Below are 20,575 nucleotides of genomic sequence, written 5' to 3'. Positions count from 1 at the left end.
ACCGCATGGGAGACCAGGAGGAAGCACCTGGCTCTTGGCTTCAGATCGGCGCAGCGCGCCGGCCGTAGCTGCCATCTGGGGGGTGAACCAACGGAAGGAAGACCTTTCTCTTTGTCTCTCTCTCACTGTCTAACTCTGCCTGTCGAAAAAAAAAAACAAAAACAACAACAAAAAAGATATTAAGTGAGGTAATCCTTCGGGTTCATTTTGGTATTAAAACTTGATAATTCAGTTATAATAATTTTTAATACTCATTATACAAACTATAAACTTTTATAGAATACAAATACTAGTGAAAAGAAGGAAAAAAGGCAAATTAATGAACAGACTTCCTAAGATGCCAGCTTTTATCTGGCATTGTATTAAACACAAAAAATAAAAAGAAATTAATGTTTCCCATTTTTCTCTTCATGTTTTTTCTTACTGCTGTTGAAAAAAATCTCTTTATATCATTAAGCTGTTGGTCTTTTGTTACACATTGTATACTTTCCTGATTGTCTTCATTTTTCACATTTGTTAATAACGTACACAAGCCTCCACCTGCAATGCTGCATCCCATATAGACAAGAACCTAAGCTCCACTTCCAATCCAGCTCCCTGCTAACACATCTGGGAAAGCAGTGGGAGATGGGCCCCTGCTGTAGGAGATCTGGTGTTGGCCTGGCCCAGCCCTGGCTGTTCTGGCCGTTTGGAGAATAAATCAGCAGATGGAAGATCTCTCTCCCTGTAACTCTGCCTTTCAAATAATTTTTTTAAAGATTGATTTATGTATTTGAAAGGCAGAGTTATGGGAGGGAGGGGACTTCAGAGAGAGTTATCTTCAATCCACTGGCTCACTCCTCAAATGGCCGCAACAGCCGGAGCTAGACCAATCCAAAGCTAGGAGCCAGGAGCTTCTTCTGGGTCTCACATGTGGGTGCAGGGGCCCAAGGACTTCGACTGCATTCCCAGGCCATAGCAGAGAGCTGGATTGGAAGAGGTACAGCCAGGACTAGAACTGGCACCCATATGGGATGCTGGTGCTTTAGGCCAGGGCTTTAACCTGCTGCGCCACAGCGCCAGCCCCAAGTTTTTATATATTTGACCTTTCAATTATTACTTTTTTTTTTTTTTTTGACAGGCAGAGTGGATAGTGAGAGAGAGAGAGAGAGAGAGAGAGAGACAGAGAGAAAGGTCTTCCTTTGCAGTTGGTTCACCCTCTAATGGCTGGCGCACCGTGCTGATCCGAAGCCAGGAGCCAGGTGCTTCTCCTGGTCTCCCATGGGGTGCAGGGCCCAAGCACTTGAGCGATCCTCCACTACACTCCCAGGCCACAGCAGAGAGCTGACCTGGAAGAGGGGCAACTGGGACAGAATCTGGTGCCCCGACCGGGACTAGAACCTGGTGTGCTGGCGCCACTAGGCGGAGGATTAGCCTGTTGAGCCACGGCGCTGGCCTCAATTATTACTTTTTTTAATGCTCAAATCATCCCATTATAAACTAGTAAGAGGCCTTTTAAGTTACATTGTACAGCCTACTGATAAAACTGCTTATTCTTTCCGTTAATACTTTCCTTTCTGGTTGCTTTTAAGTGTAAAATAATATTTGTTGCAGACCATTCTTCCTCTGCTCTCACACCACAAGCAATACAAAAGACTTCTGTAATCTTCAAATGTTTAAGGATTGCTCCCCATCAGCAAGCAAGCAGTCAATTCTGCAGCAGGTATCAGCTGAGTATCCTCTGACTCAATTCAATTCTGACACTATCTACCTGGAGATAACATCAGATCCAACAGGTTGAGGGCTCATTCCAAGAATGTCCCCTCTGCTTCGGTTACTAATCAAGGCCCAGGTAGCTTTACATGTGCTTCTGACCATTTGCTTGTAAGACTGGGTAACTACAACCCCCTCCTTGGGGTTAATTTGCTTGAGTGGCTCACAGAGCTCAGGAAGACTCGTTTACTGACTTACTGAAGGATGTTACAAAGCAAACAGATGAGGTGCATCCATAGGATGCTGATGTGAGGAAGAAGTGCAGTGCTCCCATTCCCAGTCTGGGCCTATCACCCTATGGGACCTCCACGTTGCTCTCTGGAAGCTCTCCGAACCCTGTTATTTTGGGGTTTTTACTGAGACTTCAGGACACTGCATGTTCACGTGCTTTGGCATTCTTTATTCGCAAGACTCCTCTTGAATGAGGATAGAGAGGACTTAGGGAGTTTCTTTGGCCTGCTTGGTGAGGAACTTATGAAGCAAGAACCACAGTCAACGGGATCAGCATTATGGTATATCACGTTAAGCTGCCATCTGTGATGCCAGCATCCCATACATGGACAGTTTGAGTCCCAGCTCTCCACTTCTGATCCAGCTCCCGGTTAACAGCCTGGGAAAAGGAATAAAGATGGCTCAAGTGTCTGGGTCCCTGCCACCCAATGGGAGACCTGGATAAAGCTCCTGGCTTCAACCTGGCCCAGCCCTGGCTGTTGCAGTCATCTGGGGAGTGAATCAGTGAATGTAAAATCTCTAATTCTTTCTTTTTTTTTTTAAAGATTTATTTATTTATTTGAATATCAGAGTTACACAGAGGAGAGGCAGAGAGAGAGAAAGAGGTCTTCCATCCGATAATTCACTCCCCAGTTGGCCGCAACAACTGGAGCCGTGCCGATCCAAAGCCAGGAGACAGGAGCTTCTTCTGAATCCCGCTCGGGTGCAGGGGCCCAACGACTTGGGCCCTGTTCTACTGCTTTCCCAGGCCATAGCAGAGAGCTGGATCGGAAGTGGAGAAGCCAGGACTTGAACCGGCGCCCATATGAGATGCCGGCGCTTCAGGCCAAGGCGTTAACCCACTGTGCCACAGAGCTGGCCCCTCTAATTCTTTGGAAAAATAAATAAATAAAAAATAAAAAAGAAAGAAACCTAGAGGAATCCTAAAATTTACTGCTTTCATGTTGAAGCTACAATTGTTCTACTAGAATGAACTTTCTATCACATAGTTAATTTAAATTGTTTTTTAAAAAAGCAACTTATAACAGGAACATTCAAGGCCAAATCAACTGAACAAAGTGATGGATGAGATTAAAAAAAAAAAAAAAAGAAACAAAGCGTTAAGAATAGCTTTAAATCATAATAAACACTACACACACCTTGTCTGGGGTCATCAGCACAGCTGACTCAGTTTTTATTCCAGGCTGATGGATATTCACGAACATTCCTGAATCTAACAGTCCTGTTGACCTATAACAAATAAGTATAAATTTTAGTCTGACTTTCATTGGAAAGAAAAACAGCCCACCAGCTACTTAGTGTTTGCTTTACTACACCTTGCAGCTTCACTGTCTGTTACAAAAGTTGGAGTCGCCGCCAATGGGCTTCGAAGGTCTTTTCGAATGTAGATTTTTTCTGTAGAAGCGGCACAGTTGGAAGATTTTTCTCGTGACACTTCAATGGGTTTTCTTTCACATTGAACAGCTACAAAAATATGTTAAATGATTATATCACAACACAGAATTTATAGGCAGTTAGAAACGTAAGCCTTAAGTCAGCAATGCTGCTAATGGAGGATACAGTTACCACAGTGAACTCTGAAGAGAACTATCAACATTTAGAAATTATATGCAAGTTCAACAAAGTTATTTCACATTAACAAAACTGGCCAATTGCATCTCTAAGTCTCTTTCCTCTCCCTGCTTCCCCAACTTCTGTGGTAAAAATTACAGGAGATTCTTTAAAAATGTTTCTATGATTTGTTTTGAAGGGAGAGGGAGAAGATTAAGGTGGAGGGACAGAGAACATGCAGGCGTCCTTCCAAATGCTGGTTCATTCCCCAGATCCTGCAAAGGCTGGCCGGGGCTGGGCCAGGCAGAAGCAGACGCCAGGAACTCAATCTAGGCCGCCAATGTGGGTGGCAGGAAACTAAGCACTTGAACCATCATTTGCTGCCTCCAGGATACACATTACCAAGATGCTGAAGATGGAAGTGGAGTTGAAACTTGAACGCAGGGACTGCATCATAGGATGCGAGCATCCCACAGACATCTAAACTGCTGCACCAAACACCCAACCAAGAGGAACTCACTGTCGAGAGGAAGAACTGAAGAGTCCCCTTACTTATCTATGTGAGCACTTTACAAAGTGAAATGAAACTTAATCAGCTGAAAATAACACAAAAGGCTTAAGATGGAATTTTTAAGCTTAGGTTTTTAGAAGACATTTGGCCATTGGTATATTTAATATTTGTAGGAGTTTTATTTAGGAGATTGGGCAGTGTAGTTGTTAAATGTACATTTTTCTAAACGAACAAGAAACTGCCAGCATCCAAAGTCAAGTTCTGCCACTCACCTAGTTGTATGACCTTGGGCGATTCTCTCAAACATAAAACAGAAAAATACTACAGAGAAGTACTGTGAGAATAAATTAATACATATGCTAAGTACATACATGTTTGGCTATTGTTTTTGTCTTATTAATCACTTTTTAGTGGTTTAATATAAAAAGTCAATTGGTATATTTTTGCCTATTTGAAACTATAACTACATGCTTGTTGAATAAGCATTCAACAAATATTTGTTAAATAAGAAATTATATATATGTATTTTTATATTTTTAGTTGGAAACTAAATTATAAAGCAAATGCATGTGGTCTTCAAAAAATTCATGGAAATGTATAAAGAACCTTGTAGATCTCAAATTTTTGTACCAAAATAAATTTAATCATTTAACTTCATTTTCCACAAACTTTTGAATACCCTTACATTTGACATATTTTAATGTATTAATTTGAATAAACTTGTAGTTTTTCAGGATCCATAAAAGTATTTTCTCTATTAATGCTAATACATACAATCTTGTTTCATTCCAAACGCAATACATCTCTGTAACCTGCAGTATTGACAGCGGTTTCGATGATGTTTATTAATAATACAGTCCTTTGATCCTCGACATGAATACACTAAATTTTTTCGGATGCTTCTTTTAAAAAATCCTTTGCAGCCTTCACAAGTTACAGCTCCATAATGACGTCCTGGAGACAAAATATTTAAGAAAATACAAGTCACTTAATTTAGAACAGAAATGGAATGAACTCATTAATACCCTTTAAATAACAATATATGATATGAAACAGAGTTCTGAGTTTCTGACATAAAAAATTTTTAGAAGTTATATCCTCCGATAAAGGTAAACAATATGAAGTTTTTAATTTTAGAAGGTAACCTTAATGACAGTATAGGAAATTTGGGAATGAGAATAAATTCACTCATAATCCCATTGTTTAACTTTTCATTTCTGACATGAATTAAAAATTAAAGAGTTTTGTTATATACCATATTACAGACTTTTAATCTGAAAACTACATTTCAGAAAAAGATAAAATGTCAACCGTATTTATAACAATTCTTCAGTGTTAAGTTATACTTTTGAAATCTCTGAAGAAATCATTTACATTTTTTGATTAACCCATTATTTCAAAAACCTTTCTTTTACACACCTATGAACAGACTGAACACACTTTGGGAAAACCTCTAATGTAAGATTTTGTAGTAAAGTTTTAGAAAAGATGAATAAAAACAAACTGGGTCCTTAAGCTATATCCCATTGGCAGTTGTGGCTACACATGAGCAAGTGTGCATTAAGTATTTCTGGCATGAAGTAACAACAGTTAGAATGCAAGTGTCTGAAGCCTAGTGCTAGGAATAGGCTTTGAGAACAGCTGGCTCAGTTAGCATTAACCACAGGTTTTTTTCACATCACTTCAGTAATTAAAATTACTCTTATTCCTGGAACAAGGCTTAAGAGGTGGGTTAACAATGTAATAGGTTGTCAAGAAGCACAACTCATTTTAAAATGATTCTCTGACAAAATATCTGATTTTCACATTCAGAAATTTTGTTTACTTTCAAAATATGAAACTTATGATAGCCCACTGAAATACGCATTGTATGTCATTAACAAACTCCACCGAAATAAGAGAAACAAAAAGGTTCAGAAAAAATTAAATTTTATAGGCTACAAATATAAACCATAAAAATGACATACTCTTTTTCCTTTTAGAAGAAACACAATACGGTAGTTATTTTAACATTATAACACATATAGGAGGTTATTTTTAATGTTACCTGATGCTTTATCTCCACACACTACGCAAAGATCAAAAACTTTATTTGGTCCCTGGTCTGGTGAAGAATTATCTGTTAAGAGCTTTAAAGAAAAAAATTGTTATTCAATAACACTCTCATCCTGTCAATAAAACCAAACAACATTCAGTTAGTCTTGCTTGTTTACTTCTTTCTCATAACTTTTCTTAAACTTTGAGCTCTCTATTACTACGTGCATATCAATTAAACTAGTCTTTATTTTCTTTACATAGGTGAAAATTTCAATATTATAAAATGGGAAGAGAACAGAAATTATTTTTAATTTGTTCCATAACAATTCAATTAAAGTACGCTACCCAACCTGTTCAACATCTAAAAACAAGAGCATTTTTTTTTTTTTAATTGACAGGCAGAGTGGACAGTGAGAGAGAGACAGAGAGAAAGGTCTTCCTTTTGCCGTTGGTTCACCCTCCAATGGCCGCCGCGGTAGGCGCGCTGCGGCTGGCGCACTGCGCTGATCCGATGGCAGGAGCCAGGGGCCTCTCCTGGTCTCCCATGGGGTGCAGGGCCCAAGGACTTGGGCCATCCTCCACTGCACTCCCTGGCCACAGCAGAGAGCTGGCCTGGAAGAGGGGCAACCGGGACAGGATCGGTGCCCCGACCGGACCAGAACCCGGTGTGCCGGCGCCGCAAGGCGGAGGATTAGCCTAGTGAGCCGCGGCGCCGGCCAACAAGAGCATTTTTTAATTCATCTGACCCACTCAACACTAAACATTATTATTTGGAACATGTCAAATTATTGTTTTTAAAAGATTTTATTTATTTTATTTGAGAGTTAGAGTAGGCCGGCACCGCGGCTCACTAGGCTAATCCTCTGCCTGTGGTGCCAACACCCCAGGTTCTAGTCCCGGTCAGGTTGCCGGATTCTGTCCCAGTTGCCCCTCTTCCAGGCCAGCTCTCTGCTGTGGCCCGGGAAGGCAGTGGAGGATGACCCAAGTGCTTGGGCCCTGCACCCACATGGGAGACCAGGAGGAAGCACCTGGCTCCTGGCTTTGGATTGGCGCAGCGCGCCAGCTGTAGCAGCCACTTGAGGGTGAACCAACGGAAAAAGGAAAACCTTTCTCTCTGCCTCTCTCTCACTGTCTAACTCTACTGTCAAAAAAGAAAAAAAAAAAAAAAAAAAAAGAGAGTTACAGGCAGTGAGAGCCAGAGACAGAGAGACAAAGGTCTTCATTCTGTTGGTTCACTCCCCAAATAGCGACTATAGCCGGAGCTGCGCCAATCTGAAGCCAGGAAGAAGCTTCTTCCTGATCTCCCACGTGGGTACAGGGGCCCAAGCACTTGGGCCATCTTCCACTGCTTTCCCAAGCCCCAGCAAAGAGCTAGACTGGAAGAGAAGCAACCCGGACTAGAACCTGGCACCCATATGGGAGGCCAGTGCCGCAGGCAGAGGATCAACTTACTGCGCCATAGCACCAGCCCCTGGAACATGTCAGATTATTAAAGCAGTTATCAGGTCTATCTGACACTTTCCTTTCAAGTGTCTTTTTATTTTCCTAAGATTTTTCCATCTGTTAGTTCATTCCCCAAATGGCCACAACAGCCAGTGCCAGGCCAGGCCAAAGCCAGGAGTCAGGAGCTTCATCCACGTCTCCCACTTATCTGCAGTGGCCCAAGGACTTGGGCTATCCTTTGCTGCTTTCCCATGTGCACTGGTAGGGAGCTGGATCGGAAGATAAGCAGCCAGAACTAGAACTGGTGCCCACATGGAATGGCGGTATTGCAGGCAGCAGCTCAACCCTTACTGCCATAATGCTGGCCTCCTCAAGTGTCTTTCATCATGACAAAAATCAATCTTCAGTAAGTAAAAAAAAAACAACTAAAACTTCTGTTATCAGATATACCTTGAAAGCATCAATGTCTAGTATCACTCTTTTCCTTAACAACACACCTATTGCAAAATAGAGCTAATCTTTCATAACCTATTATTCTTAAGGTTAGAAGAGATTCTGATAGGTTGAGAGATTTTCCCACATCCCATCTTAGATCACTGGACAAGAAATTAAAATCTGCTTGGTCTAGGGGAATTCCAATCTATACCTATTTCTCATTCATTGTCCTGGACATCCATAAAGTAGGCAGAGTACCAATATTATATTCAGCAGTTGGGGCTAGGCCAGGCTGAAGCCAGGAGCTAAGAACTTCATCTGGGTTTCCCATTTGAGTGGCAGCAACTCCAGTACTTGAACCATCACCCACTGCATCCTAGGTACACTAGTAGGAAGCTGGATTGGAAGGGTGTCGCCAGAGTTACCAGGACTTTAACTGCACTCTGACGTGGGATGCAGGTGTCCCAACTGGCAGCTTAACCTACTGCACCACTACACCCATCCAAAATTGAGATTTTTTTTTAGAGAGTAACTTTGCAATGGGGAAATCTGACAAATACTTCTTCAGACAGCTGATCAAAGTTAACTTCACCAATCATAAATGATGTTGATCCTAACTTTAATAAAATCCTTCTCCACAAAACTTATGATCCTTGTCTAACCATAGGTAAAACACTGAAGTCCAATAGTGGGGTATTCTATGCCATATCTGATCAGTAACCTTACTAATGTCAAATTCATCAATGAAAAGCAAAGTCAGGGGGCTGGCGTTGTGGTACAGAGGTTAAAACCACTGCCTGTGATGCCAGCACCGGCTGCAATCTCAGCTTCTGCACTTCTATTTGAGCTCCTTGCTAATGGCCCGGGAAAAGCAGTGGTGAAGATGGTCTTAAGTACTACCCATGAGGGGAGATCCAGAAGAAGCTCCTGACTCCTGGCTTCAGCTTGGCCCAGAGCCTTGGCCAACGCAGCTGTCTGGGGAGTGAACCAGCGAATGGAAGATCTCTTTTTCTCTCTATCTATAACTCTTTCAAATAAATAAATAAATCCATCTAAAAAAAAAAAAAAGTTAGAAACTGTCATAGCTAAGAGGATTCTAAGTAGACTTGACTACTAAATGTAATATGGTATCCTGATGTTTCAAAAAAAAGGACGATTAAAAAAAAAAGTCCAAAATTCTATTTTTATCAGTTAATAAAGTACCAGTGTCGGTCTATGATTTTAATAAATTTATCACAAATGTAAAATGTCAACAGGGGAACTAGATTGAGAAGATATTATGGGAACTCTGTACTATTTTTTTTTTTTTAAGATTTATTTATTTCAAAGAGTTACAGAGAAAGGGAGAGACAGAGAGAGAGAAAGATATAGAGTTTTTTATCTGCTGGTTTACTCCCCAGATGGCTACAACGGCCATGCCCGGGCCAGGCTGAAGCTAGGAGCCAGGAGCTTCTTTTGGGTCTCCCACAGAGGTGACAGGGACCCAAGCACTTGGGTCATCTTCTGTTGCTTTTCTTAGACCATGAGTAGGGAGCTAATCAGAAGCAGAGAAGCCAGGACACGAACCAGTACCCACACGAGATTGCAGTGTTGCAGGCAGCGGCTTTACATGCTAAGTTACAATGCTAGCCTATCTGCTCAATTTTTATGAATATCTAAAACAGTTCTAAAAAAATCAAGTATATTGGGGCCGGCGCTGTGGCTCAGTGGGTTAACGTCCTGGCCTGAAGCGCCGGTGTCCCATATGGGCGCCGGTTCTGGTCCCGGCTGCTCCTCTTCTGATCCAGCTCCCTGCTATGGCCTGGGAAAGCAGCAGAAGATAGCCCAAGTTCTTGGGACCCTGCACCCATGTGGGAGACCTGGAGGCGGCTCCTGGCTCCGGATCGGCTCAGCTCTAGCCGTTGCGGCCATCTGGGGAGTGAACCAGCAGATGGAAAACCTCTCTGTCTGTCCATACCTCTCTCTCTAACTCTGCTTGTCAAATGAAGAAAATAAATCTTAAAAAAAAATAATCAAGTATATTAATTTAAAAATATGGAATTAAGGTGTCAATGTTATAAAGCTTTTTTGTTGACTTTTGTCTTTGTGATAAAACAACTTATAAATAAATCCGTAACTATGGTCCTATCCATTTCCTATCTAAATTTTGAAAATAGTACAAATAATGTCACTGGAAGAACAGAATCCATCAATCAGGATATACCTATGGGCAAAATTTTATCTTTTATGAATTTGTTTTTCTATCCTAAAAGGAATTTTCTTTGAGTGACTTTTTTTTTTTAAATCACAAAGCCTAGAATTCAATTTGAAGTAGATATTTCTCCAAAAAGTCTCTGATGGCAAACTTCAGGATGTATTTTTATCTGCAGTAGAAATATCCATAGGCATGCAGCATGTAAAAGTTATAACTGGCTCTTTAAAGAATAAAGTATAAATCTGTATTCCAGCAAATACTAAAATTATAGACTACTAATCTATATTGCTGATTGAATTATGGGGTAAAGCTCACAATGGGTAGACAATTGCTATGTCAATGAAAATATGAATAACAGAGCAGGCATGAAGCCAAAACTAGCAGCTATAGTACCTATTTCTTGACTTAGCAGCTTGGTTCTAGAAACTGACCATTTCCTAAGCAGGAGGCCTCTTAGGAACCAGTGTCAGTCACAGCATCTTCCAGTAGTTACTCTTGGAAAACTCTTAGAGCTGTTTCTCTATCCTTCACAATCATTATCTGAGCTCTCTATATACCCTTTATTAAATCTGTCAGTCTGAACTAGCCAGAGTTGGGACTTACTGTATGCAACCAAGGACCTTCCCAAAATACATCAGTGTGAAGATTGTCAAAAAAACAGTGGTTCCAGGAGAGGGCAGTCAACAAAGATACTCCACACTGCATGTAATTTTACACAAGATTTTTTTTTACCTACTGAAAATGCAAATACGTAATGTCTTAATGGCAGAAGTAACACTTATGACATCTTTTCAAATATTCAAGTATAAGACGAAAACATGCTTCCATAGTTATTTACCTGGAGGTGTGGTGCAGACAAATCAGGAGTGGTAAAAAATAACTGGTTGACACCTGCTGCGTCTGGAGTTGCGAGGAAGACTTTTCCTGGAGTAGAATCCTGCCTGGCCAGAATGACCTTGCTTGCAGCAGAACCATCGTGATTTGTCAGAATGAACTGCTTGCCTTGAGCATTGTGATCAAGTGCTGTCACAATCTGGATTTTCTGCCCCGTTTGCTGCTCTGTAACAATCTAACAGTTATATCAGGTTAAAAATCAATCATGAAATTAATCCAACTCAAATTTTTTTTTTAATTTTATTTGACAGATAGAGTTAGACAGTGAGAGAGAGAGAAAGGTCTTCCTTCCGTTGGTTTACCCTTCAAATAGCCACTACGGCCGGAACAACACCCGAACTACGCTGATCCAAAGTCAGGAGCCAAGTGCCTCTTTCCTGGTCTCCCATGCAGGCACAGGAGCCCAAGCACTTGGGCCATCCTCCACCACTCTCCGGGGCCACAGCAGAGAGCTGGACTGGAAGAGGAGCAACCGGGACCAGAACCCAGCGGCCACACGGGACGCCGGCGCCACAGGCGGAGGATCAACCAAGTGAGCCATGGCGCCGGCCTCTGCCTCTCTGTAACTCTGTCTTTAAAATAAATGAATAAATCTTAAAAGACAAAAACAAAAACTTGTACTTCGGAAAAAAAAAAATAAAGAGGGACTGTCTTGTGGCATAGTGGGCAAAGCTGCCAGCTGGGACACCAGCATCTCATATGGGTGCTGGTTTGGGTCTTGGCTGCTCCACTTCCAATCCAGCTCCCTGCTAATCTGCTTGGGAAAGCAGTGTAAGATGGCCTAAGTGCTTGGTCTCCTGCACCCATGTGAGAGACCTGGAAGAAGCTCTAGGCTTCTGACTCTGGCCTGGCCCAGCCCTGGTTGTTATAGCCATTTGGGGAGTGAACCAGCAGATGCAAGATCTCTCTTTAACTCAGCCTTTCAAATAAATACTTAAAAAAAAAAAATAGACAACAGTAGGTTATAGAAATGGTTCTCAGAATCCTGGGAACCTTTTATATTCTAAAAAATTATTAAGGGTCAAGGGCTTTTGTTTATAGCACTTGTATCTACTGATGGTTTTTTTTAACATGTTTTTTTAAAGATTAATTTCATTTATTTGAAAGACAGAGTTACAGAGAGAGGTAGAGACAGAGAGAGAACTCTTCCATCCGCTGGTTCACTCTGCAATGGCTGGAGCTGCACCAATCCGAAGCCAGGATCCAGCAGCTTCTTCCGGGTCTCTCACATGGGAGCAGGGCCCAAGGACTTGGGCCATCTTCTATTGCTATCCCAGGCCATAGCGGAGAGCTAGATGGGAAGAGGAGCAGCCGGACTAGAACCGGCACCCATATGGGATGCCAGCGCTTCAGGCTAGGGCTTTAACCCGCTGCGCCACAGCGCCAGCCCTTTACTGATCGTTAACATGTTAGAAATCCAAAAACAGGCCGATGCCGTGGCTTAACAGGCTAATCCTCCGCCTTGCGGCGCCGGCACACTGGGTTCTAGTCCTGGTTGGGGCACCGGATTCTATCCCGGTTGCCCCTCTTCCAGGCCAGCTCTCTGCTATGGCCCGGGAAGGTAGTGGAGGATGACCCAAGTGCTTGGGCCTTGCACCCGTATGGGAGACCAGGAGGAAGCACCTGGCTCCTGGCTTCGGATCAGCACAATGCGCAGGCCGCAGCGGCCACTTGGGTGGTGAACCAACGGAAAAAGGAAGACCTTTCTCTCTGTCTCTTTCTCTCTCACTATCCACTCTGCCTGTCAAAAAAAAAAACCAAAAAAACAAATTTTAAAAACATTTAATTCATTTAACAACCCATTAAATGTTAACAAAAGCAGCATTTTTTAAATGAAAATTAAGTTTACTATCCAAATAAAAATTCAGTGGAGAGAGTGGAATTATTTTTGCAAATCACTTTAACCCATGGTTTAAAAGAAGTGGAATCTCATATCTGCCTCATCTTTCAATCTGTTGGAGTACACTGTTTTGGTTAAAATAAAGAAAACACAGCCTCACATTTATTGGTTGAAAGGGTAAAAAATATATTTTAAAAGCCTTTTTAATTTTTAAAAATTCTCCTTTGACATTAAACCAAACTTCAACAATTGGTAACTTTAAAAAAAAGTTTTATTTCTTTCTATTTATTTGAAAGGAAGAGCAAGTCTCTCTCTCTCACACACATACACACACATCTTCCATCTTATGGTTCACTTCTCCAAACCAGGCCAGTCTGAAGCCAGAAGCCTGGAACTCAATTCAGGTCTCCCTCATGGGAGGCAGGGAACCAAGTACTTGAGCCATTACCAGCTGCTTCCAAAAGAGCACATTAGACGGAAGATAGTTTGGAAGTATAGTGGGGACTTAAATCCAGGCATGCCAATATGATATGTAGGCATCCCAAATGGTATTTTTACCACTGCAACAAATATCTGCCTCCAAGCAGTAGCTTTTTAAAGGTCAGCTGCCTGGGGCCAGCGGTGTGGTATAGCAGGTACAGCCACCACCTGCAGTGCCGGCATCCCATATGGGCACTGGTATGAGTCCTGATCCAGCTTTCTGCTATGGTCTGGGAAAGCAGAAGATAGCCAAAATCCTTGGGTCCCAGCACCCACACGGGAGACCCTTAAGAAACTCCTGGCTCCTGGCTTTGGCTTAGCCCAGTTCTGGCCGATGCAACCATCTGAAAGACTGCTCTAACTCTTCCAAATAAATAAATAAATCTTTTTTTTTTTTAAAAAAGTTGCCATGTGAAATAAAAAATTATATCAAAATCAACTGGTTTATCTTAAAATTCGGATCCCTTCATTACTCATGCATGATTTCCTAACATCATGCACTTGTCTCTTAGCAAATACTGATTTATGGAGTTACGTATACCTTTTTTTTTTTTTTTTTTGACAGGCAGAATTAGACGGTGAGAGACAGACAGAAAGGTCTTCCTTTTCCGTGGTTCACCCCCCAAATGGCCGCCAAAGCCAGCGCGCTGCACCGATCCGAAGCCAGGAGCCAGGTTCTTCCCCTGGTCTCCCATGGGGTGCAAGGCCCAAGCACTTGGGCCATCCTCCACTGCCTTCCTGGGCCACAGTAGAGAGCTGGCCTGGAAAAGGAGCAACTGGGACAGAATCTGGCGCTCCAACCGGGACTAGAACATGGGGTGCCAGCACCACAGGCGGAAGATTAGCCAAGTGCGCCGCGGCGTCAGCCATGTGTATCTTTTAAATGTTGAAACAGTTCATCGTACAGTAGTATCATCATGTCATGTAGCATGTGGAAATTTCCACTGTATACTTGTGAGAGAACAATAGTGAAAAGGCAAATTACACTTTAGTATTCCCATTATGAAAACACTGTTGACTTCACTGACTTTCTTAAAAGATCCCTAGATGATACTTTTGTATCTGGATTATGATATCTCTAAGAAAAAAACATAACCATTTGAAAGATGAAGATGTCCATACGGATATGGACTAACTCCTACTGCTCCATCAAGATTGGTCTCATATTCTGCATCCTCCAAAACACATTCCCCAGTCTGGTCTGTATCCACTCCACAACTCAGCTGTTCTTATCCTGTGCTCCTAGATAACCCAATACACTGACTGTATTCTATTTTGACTGATTACTCAATTATCTCACACTAGATTTTAAAGCTATCTGAAAATCAGGGCACATCTTTTATCTCTGTACCTTCAGAATTCAGCATGTACATTTAGGGTAAATAATAAAAGTTTAATGAATCAAGGAAAGAACTTATAAACTAGACATACCTCTCCCATCTGTTGTTCAATAATTTGATGTGCAATTTCTTCTATAGTTGCCATGATCCAATTGCTAGAACACCTGCCAAAAATAAAAAGATGCTTTTCTACAATTGTATTCATTAAAAAAAAAAGCATTTACTGGATAACAAATTAAGCCATATAATATTTAAAATCTGTTACAAAATAATCCATTGGGGAAGGAAAGAACAAAGTAAGATTAGCTCTATGTTAACAATTTTTGAACACACTGTCAAATAGTGAAGCTTATGGTATACTGGGATTTGTGAAACTACTCCCCCAGCTTTATAATGATGTATTCTTGAAAATGTCAACTAAAAAACTACTCAAGACCCAACAATTTCACTTCTCAAGCACACTGAAGCCTGAACAGAACTGGGCTCAATATAGAAGAGTTTATTAATTATAATAAGGGCAACACTATCAATGAACGAACTCAACTCTGTAGCCACTTCATACCTTTTTTAACCAATATTTTATAAAAACTGACAAAAAAGATTATAATCATTAAAAATTTCTCTAGAATTTTTCTTACCTTCATTAGTGGCGCTTTCTTACATAGAGGAATTTCAAGTGTTTATGGAAAAGGGAATTAAAAGATAAGTTTACAGGCAGGTGAAGCCACTACTTGGGATGCCTACATCCCATGACGGGATGCCCATGAGTCCGGGCTGTTGTGGTTCCCAACCAGCTCCCTGCTAAGGTGCCTGGGAAGCCACTGATGATGGCTCAAGCACTTCAGTCCCTGACACCCACATGGGATGCTCAAATAGAGTTCCTCGCTCCTGGCCTGGCTTAGCCCTGGCTGTTGCAGCCATTTAGGGGAATGAACAAAAGACCTGTCTCACCCTCTTTCTGTGTCACTCTTTCAAATAAACAGATCTTTTTTTAAGAGTAAGTTTACTTTGGTACAAAGAAATTTTGAAATCTAGGCATACTTTCTTTACAATAGGTTTTTCCCATGAACTTTTTGAAAAGCCTATGTATTAAGGTGAATTTAATGCACAAACTGTCTCCAAATTAATAAGAGCCTGTCCTTAACGTCTGTTTTTTCTCTATATCATGTAGTGAAGAATACATAATTTCATTTGTTGCTTTACTTTGTTTTTGTCATATGTTCACTAACATTCCACAACTGTAATTAATATTAGCTGCTCAGTTTTCTGAATTCTTTTAATTACTTTAAAATTTTTAAACACTTCAATTAGTTGTGCTATAAGGCCTACTCAATATTCAGGTTGATTATTTAACTCTGTCTCACTAGATTTTAGGCAACCACTCTCATCTCTGGAACCAAAAGAAAAAAAGCCCAGCCTCTTGGACTTGAAGTGACAGCGACAGCTCTGCCAACTTCTGAGCCACTTTGAGAATCAGTCTTTCCTTTTTATGAAGAACAATGGTCACAACCAGGTAGCTCCAATGGCCTATGGAGCTGCAAAATCCCAGAAGCCCAACAGTGTCCCTTCATTTCAGTCCATGCTTGGTATCCATGAGAGAATAGAATACTCCACAGATCTTTTCGTGGATAATCCCACTTCTTTTTTTTTTTTTTTTTTTTTTTAAAGATTTACTTTATTTATTTGAAAGGCAGAGTTAGAGAGAGAGAGGTCTTCCATCTGCTGGGTCACTCCCCAAATGGCCACAGCAGCCAGAGCAGGGCTGATGCGAAGCTGGGAGCTAGCCTCCATTCTATTTATTTTCTTAAGATTTACTTATTTGGAAAGTAGAGTGACAGAGAGAAGGACACACAGAGAGCTATCTTGCCTGCAATATCTTCCATCCACTGATTCACTCTCCAAATAGCTGTTAATAGCCAGGCTGGGCCAGGCTGAAGATAGGAGCCTGGAACTCCATCTGGCTCTCCACAAGGGTGCAGGCATCCAAGCACTTGGGCCATCTTCTGCTGCTTTCCCAGGCACATTAGCAGGGCGCTGGATCAGAAGCAGAATAGCCGGGACCAGAACCAGTACTCCAATACGGGATACCATGATCACAAGTGACAGCCTAGCTTACAACTTTACAGCCACACTGTAAGCCCCACAGTATACCAATTTTCTAATTCTTTCTCACAAACACTCTGTACTAATATAGTAGTCTAGAGCTCCTATTTCATTTTACTATTTAGTTCCATATAACTCAAAAGTTGTCAGCCAAAGGATACTCAAATTCAAACATTCAACTAGAAAGCCAACTTAGAGAATTTTTTTTCCATTTTGGGCTTCCTCAACAAAACATATGTCTTCAAACTATTTTTTTTCATTTCCAATTTGTAAAGCCTATTGAGATCTGTCAAGCCAACTCATTATCTTAAGATTCAAATCTAGGAAGATCCAGACATAGTGATATGAAGCCAAATCTCTAATCCTATTTTCATTATTACCTATTTCTTTCCCCAAACTATCCAAGAATACACACTTTTATGTAAACAGATACATGACAGAACACAAACATATCCTATAATTTTGTTCATTTGGAAAATTTTTCACTATTTACAAAAAAAGAGGTAACTTTTCTAAAACAGTTTTTTTTTCTTTTGACAAGCAGAGTTAGAGTTAGAAAGAGAGAGAGAGACAGAAAGGTCCTCCTTTTTCCATTGATTCACCACCCAAGTGGCCGCTATGGCCAGTACGTTGCAGCTGGTGCGCTGCACCGATCCGAAGCCTGGAGCCAGGTGCTTCCTCCTGCTCTCCCATGTGGGTGCAGGGCCCAAGGACTTGGGCCATCCTCTACTGCACTCCTGGGCCACAGCAGAGAGCTGGACTGGAAGAGGAGCAACCGGGACAGAATCTGGCGCCCCAACCGGGACTAGAACCCGGGGTGATGGCCCGCAGGCAGAGGATTAGCCTAGTGAACCGCAGCACTGGCCTCTAAAACGGTTTTTTAAAAGCCTTTGTCAATTCACTGTTTTATTAAAAGTCAGATTTTTTCAGATTCTTAGAATAAGAAATCTGGCTGTAACACATTAAAGTAGCAATTGGCTTAACTGGACTTTGATAAACTTAGAGACCACACTGAATATAGTCTGGGCTGTCATCGTAGATATAAGTCAGGAAAATGATGGCATTCGGTATCAAAATCCTCAGTGAATAAGGGTATGAAAGAGAAGGCTCTGTTTAACAATAATAAAGTCAGTAGAAACTATGGTGTGACTGATTTACATGAATCTCAAAGGAGTATTACTTTGATAAATTAAAAACTTGATGAGGGGAAATAAGGAAACTAATGACAAATAGTATATGGCATAAAGGCAGGTATTTGTAAGTGTATTAGTCACTGTATTGTGATAAAAGCGCAAATACTAATTTAAGGGGAAAAAAGCCACAAATAACCAAGCAAGCAAGCAAACAACAGCAAAAACAGTGAGGTGGGGAAGAGAATACACACTAGTAGGACTGTGGTACAGCTGATCTCGTGAAAAACTGGAGCTAGGAATTCAGATGATGTCAGGAACTTCCCCTCCTTGTGATCAGCTTCTACGTTTCCAATATTGTAATAGATTCTGATCGGCCCAGCTTAGGTTATCTTCTCAGATCTTAGAATAATCACTGTCAGTGTGCCAGGAAGAGGGAAGGGAAAGTTTACGACAGCTTCATTTTTGGGACGCCTATTTCCCAAATTACATCAGGCTGCTGATGTAATTATAAGCCAGGCAACCACTTCAATTTATTTCTACTACTGATACACAGCACTCAACCAGAAGTCCACTGAATACCATCGACACTATCACAAAAAAATAAATAAATAAAAAACTCTAATTTACCATCGACTTTAATTTTCTTTTCTTTTTTTTTTTATAAATAGAAGATACTTTTGAAAAAAAGATTTATGGGACAGGTGTGGTAGCGGGTAAAGCCACCGGCTGCAGTGCTGGCATCCCAAATGGGCACCAGTTTGAGTCCTGGTGCTCCACTTCTAATCCAGCTCTCTGCTATGGCCTGGGAAAGCAGTGGAAGATGGCCCAACTCCTTGGGCTCCTGCACCTATGGGGGAGACCTGGAAGAAGCTCCTAGCTCCTGATCCACCTAGCTCAGGCCGTTGCAGTCACTTGGGGAGTTACCTAGCGGGTGGAAGTTCGCTTTCTCTGTCACTCTGCCTTTCAAATAAATAACTAAAATCTTTATAAAAAAAATTTATTTGAAAGGCTGGGGTGGGGTGGGGGGAGAAAAAGAGAAATATCCTCCATCTACTGGTTCACTCCCCCAAAAGGCCACAATGTCTGGAGCTGGGCTAGGACGAAACCAGAAGCCTGGAGCTCCATCTGGGTTGCCCACATGCTTTCCCAGGTGTATTAGCAAGAAGCTGGATTGGAAACAGAGCAACTAGAACTCAACTGTGCCACAACACTGGCCCTGCCGACTCCAATTTTCTTTAGTTGTAAAAATCTCCAAAAGAGGGGTAGAGAAACCTTTTGAGGATCAAGTTCCTTCTAATTTCTTAGCTCTTTAGTAAATAATAAATCTAGTTTAGTAGTAACATTGTTTTAAATAATCTCCTTAAAATTAATTTTTTTCCAAAAATAAATATTCCATAATTAGAAGAAAAAATACTTTTAAAAGGTTAGTAAAAGGGCAAAAAGGGACCCTTGCAATCTTCAATATTAAAAATGTAACGATTAGGGTCAAGTGGTTCCCTTGGCAATTAAGATATTGGAATATCTGGGTTCAATATCCACTTCCAGCTCTTGACTGAGCTTCCTGCTAATGCAGACCTTGGGAGGCGTGGTGATGGCTCAAACTGGGTTCCTGCCAACCATACAGGAAACCTGGATTGAACTCTCAGTTTCTGCCTCTGGCCTTGGCCCAGCCCTGGCTGTTGCAGGCATCTGGGAAGTAAACCAGTGGATGAGAAGAAATCTCTCTCAAACACACAGTTTGAGTGCTTTCTAAAGGAAATAAAATTTAGAAGGAATAATTATCCTTAATGAATACAATAAAGTATTTTAAAAATAGGCAAGTGAGCATGAAACTGTATCCTGTACATACTACATGCTGGCTATAATAAAATGAATATATATAGATCTTCAGAACACTGCTATTCTCTGAAAAAGCTGCTTATTTTCTCCCATAAACTCTGAGTATTATATTTCTAAGCCACAAGGGTCCCACATTCATGGAAAAACTTTCCCTTTGAGATTCAGGCAAGCCAGTTACACCAGGTTCTAATGACTTTATTATTATCATGCAGTAACTTCTGTTCCAGTTGCAAACTTTGACACTGATTCTTGTCCCTTTTCTGCCATCAGCATGGGTGACTTGTGTCCATGAAGACAGTGCAAACAAAACCAATCTCATCTCCAACCCTTTTTTTTTTTTTTTTTTTTGTGACAGGCAGAGTTAGACAGTGAGAGACAGACAGAAAGGTCTTCCTTTTCCATTGGTTCACCCCCCAGATGCCGCCACGGTGCAGGCCCGAAGCCAGGAGACAGGTGCTTCCTCCTGGTCTCCCATGCAGGTGCAGGGCCCAAGCACTTGGGCCATCCTCCACTGCCTTCCTGGGCCACAGCAGAGAGCTGGACTGAAAGAGGAGCAACCGGAACAGAATCTGGCGCCCAGACCAGGACTAGAACCCGGTGTGCCAGCGCCGCTAGGCGGAGAATTAGCCTAGTGAGCCGTGGCGCCGGCCTCCAACCTTCTTGATTGCCATGTCCAATACCATTCCCTTACTTGCTACTTTAGTATTTTACAGCCAGACTGCTATAGCATGTAGATTTAATAGTACATTTCCTCTTTGCCGCGGACCGGCTCTCGCGGAGTCACAAGACCGA

The 20,575-nt window shown here is 41.5% G+C and overlaps 1 protein-coding gene across 1 annotated transcript in view; it reads right to left on the bottom strand.

Annotated features, from left to right (window-relative positions):
• The window catches only part of NR2C1 (nuclear receptor subfamily 2 group C member 1), a 60,106-nt gene that overhangs the window by 32,576 nt on the left and 6,955 nt on the right, over positions 1-20,575 (bottom strand). The window contains exons 2-7 of the mRNA XM_062203116.1: positions 14,800-14,872; positions 10,993-11,223; positions 6,093-6,174; positions 4,820-4,999; positions 3,300-3,447; positions 3,123-3,213 (exon numbers count right to left, since the gene is read on the bottom strand). Coding sequence (XP_062059100.1) covers positions 3,123-3,213; positions 3,300-3,447; positions 4,820-4,999; positions 6,093-6,174; positions 10,993-11,223; positions 14,800-14,853 — 786 coding nt within the window. The 5' untranslated portion in view covers positions 14,854-14,872. The remainder of the gene's footprint in view (positions 1-3,122; positions 3,214-3,299; positions 3,448-4,819; positions 5,000-6,092; positions 6,175-10,992; positions 11,224-14,799; positions 14,873-20,575) is intronic.

The sequence above is a fragment of the Lepus europaeus genome, chromosome 10, assembly GCF_033115175.1.
Source record: "Lepus europaeus isolate LE1 chromosome 10, mLepTim1.pri, whole genome shotgun sequence".
Taxonomy (NCBI): Eukaryota; Metazoa; Chordata; class Mammalia; order Lagomorpha; family Leporidae; genus Lepus; species Lepus europaeus.
This window is presented reverse-complemented; position numbering and strand designations above follow the sequence as displayed.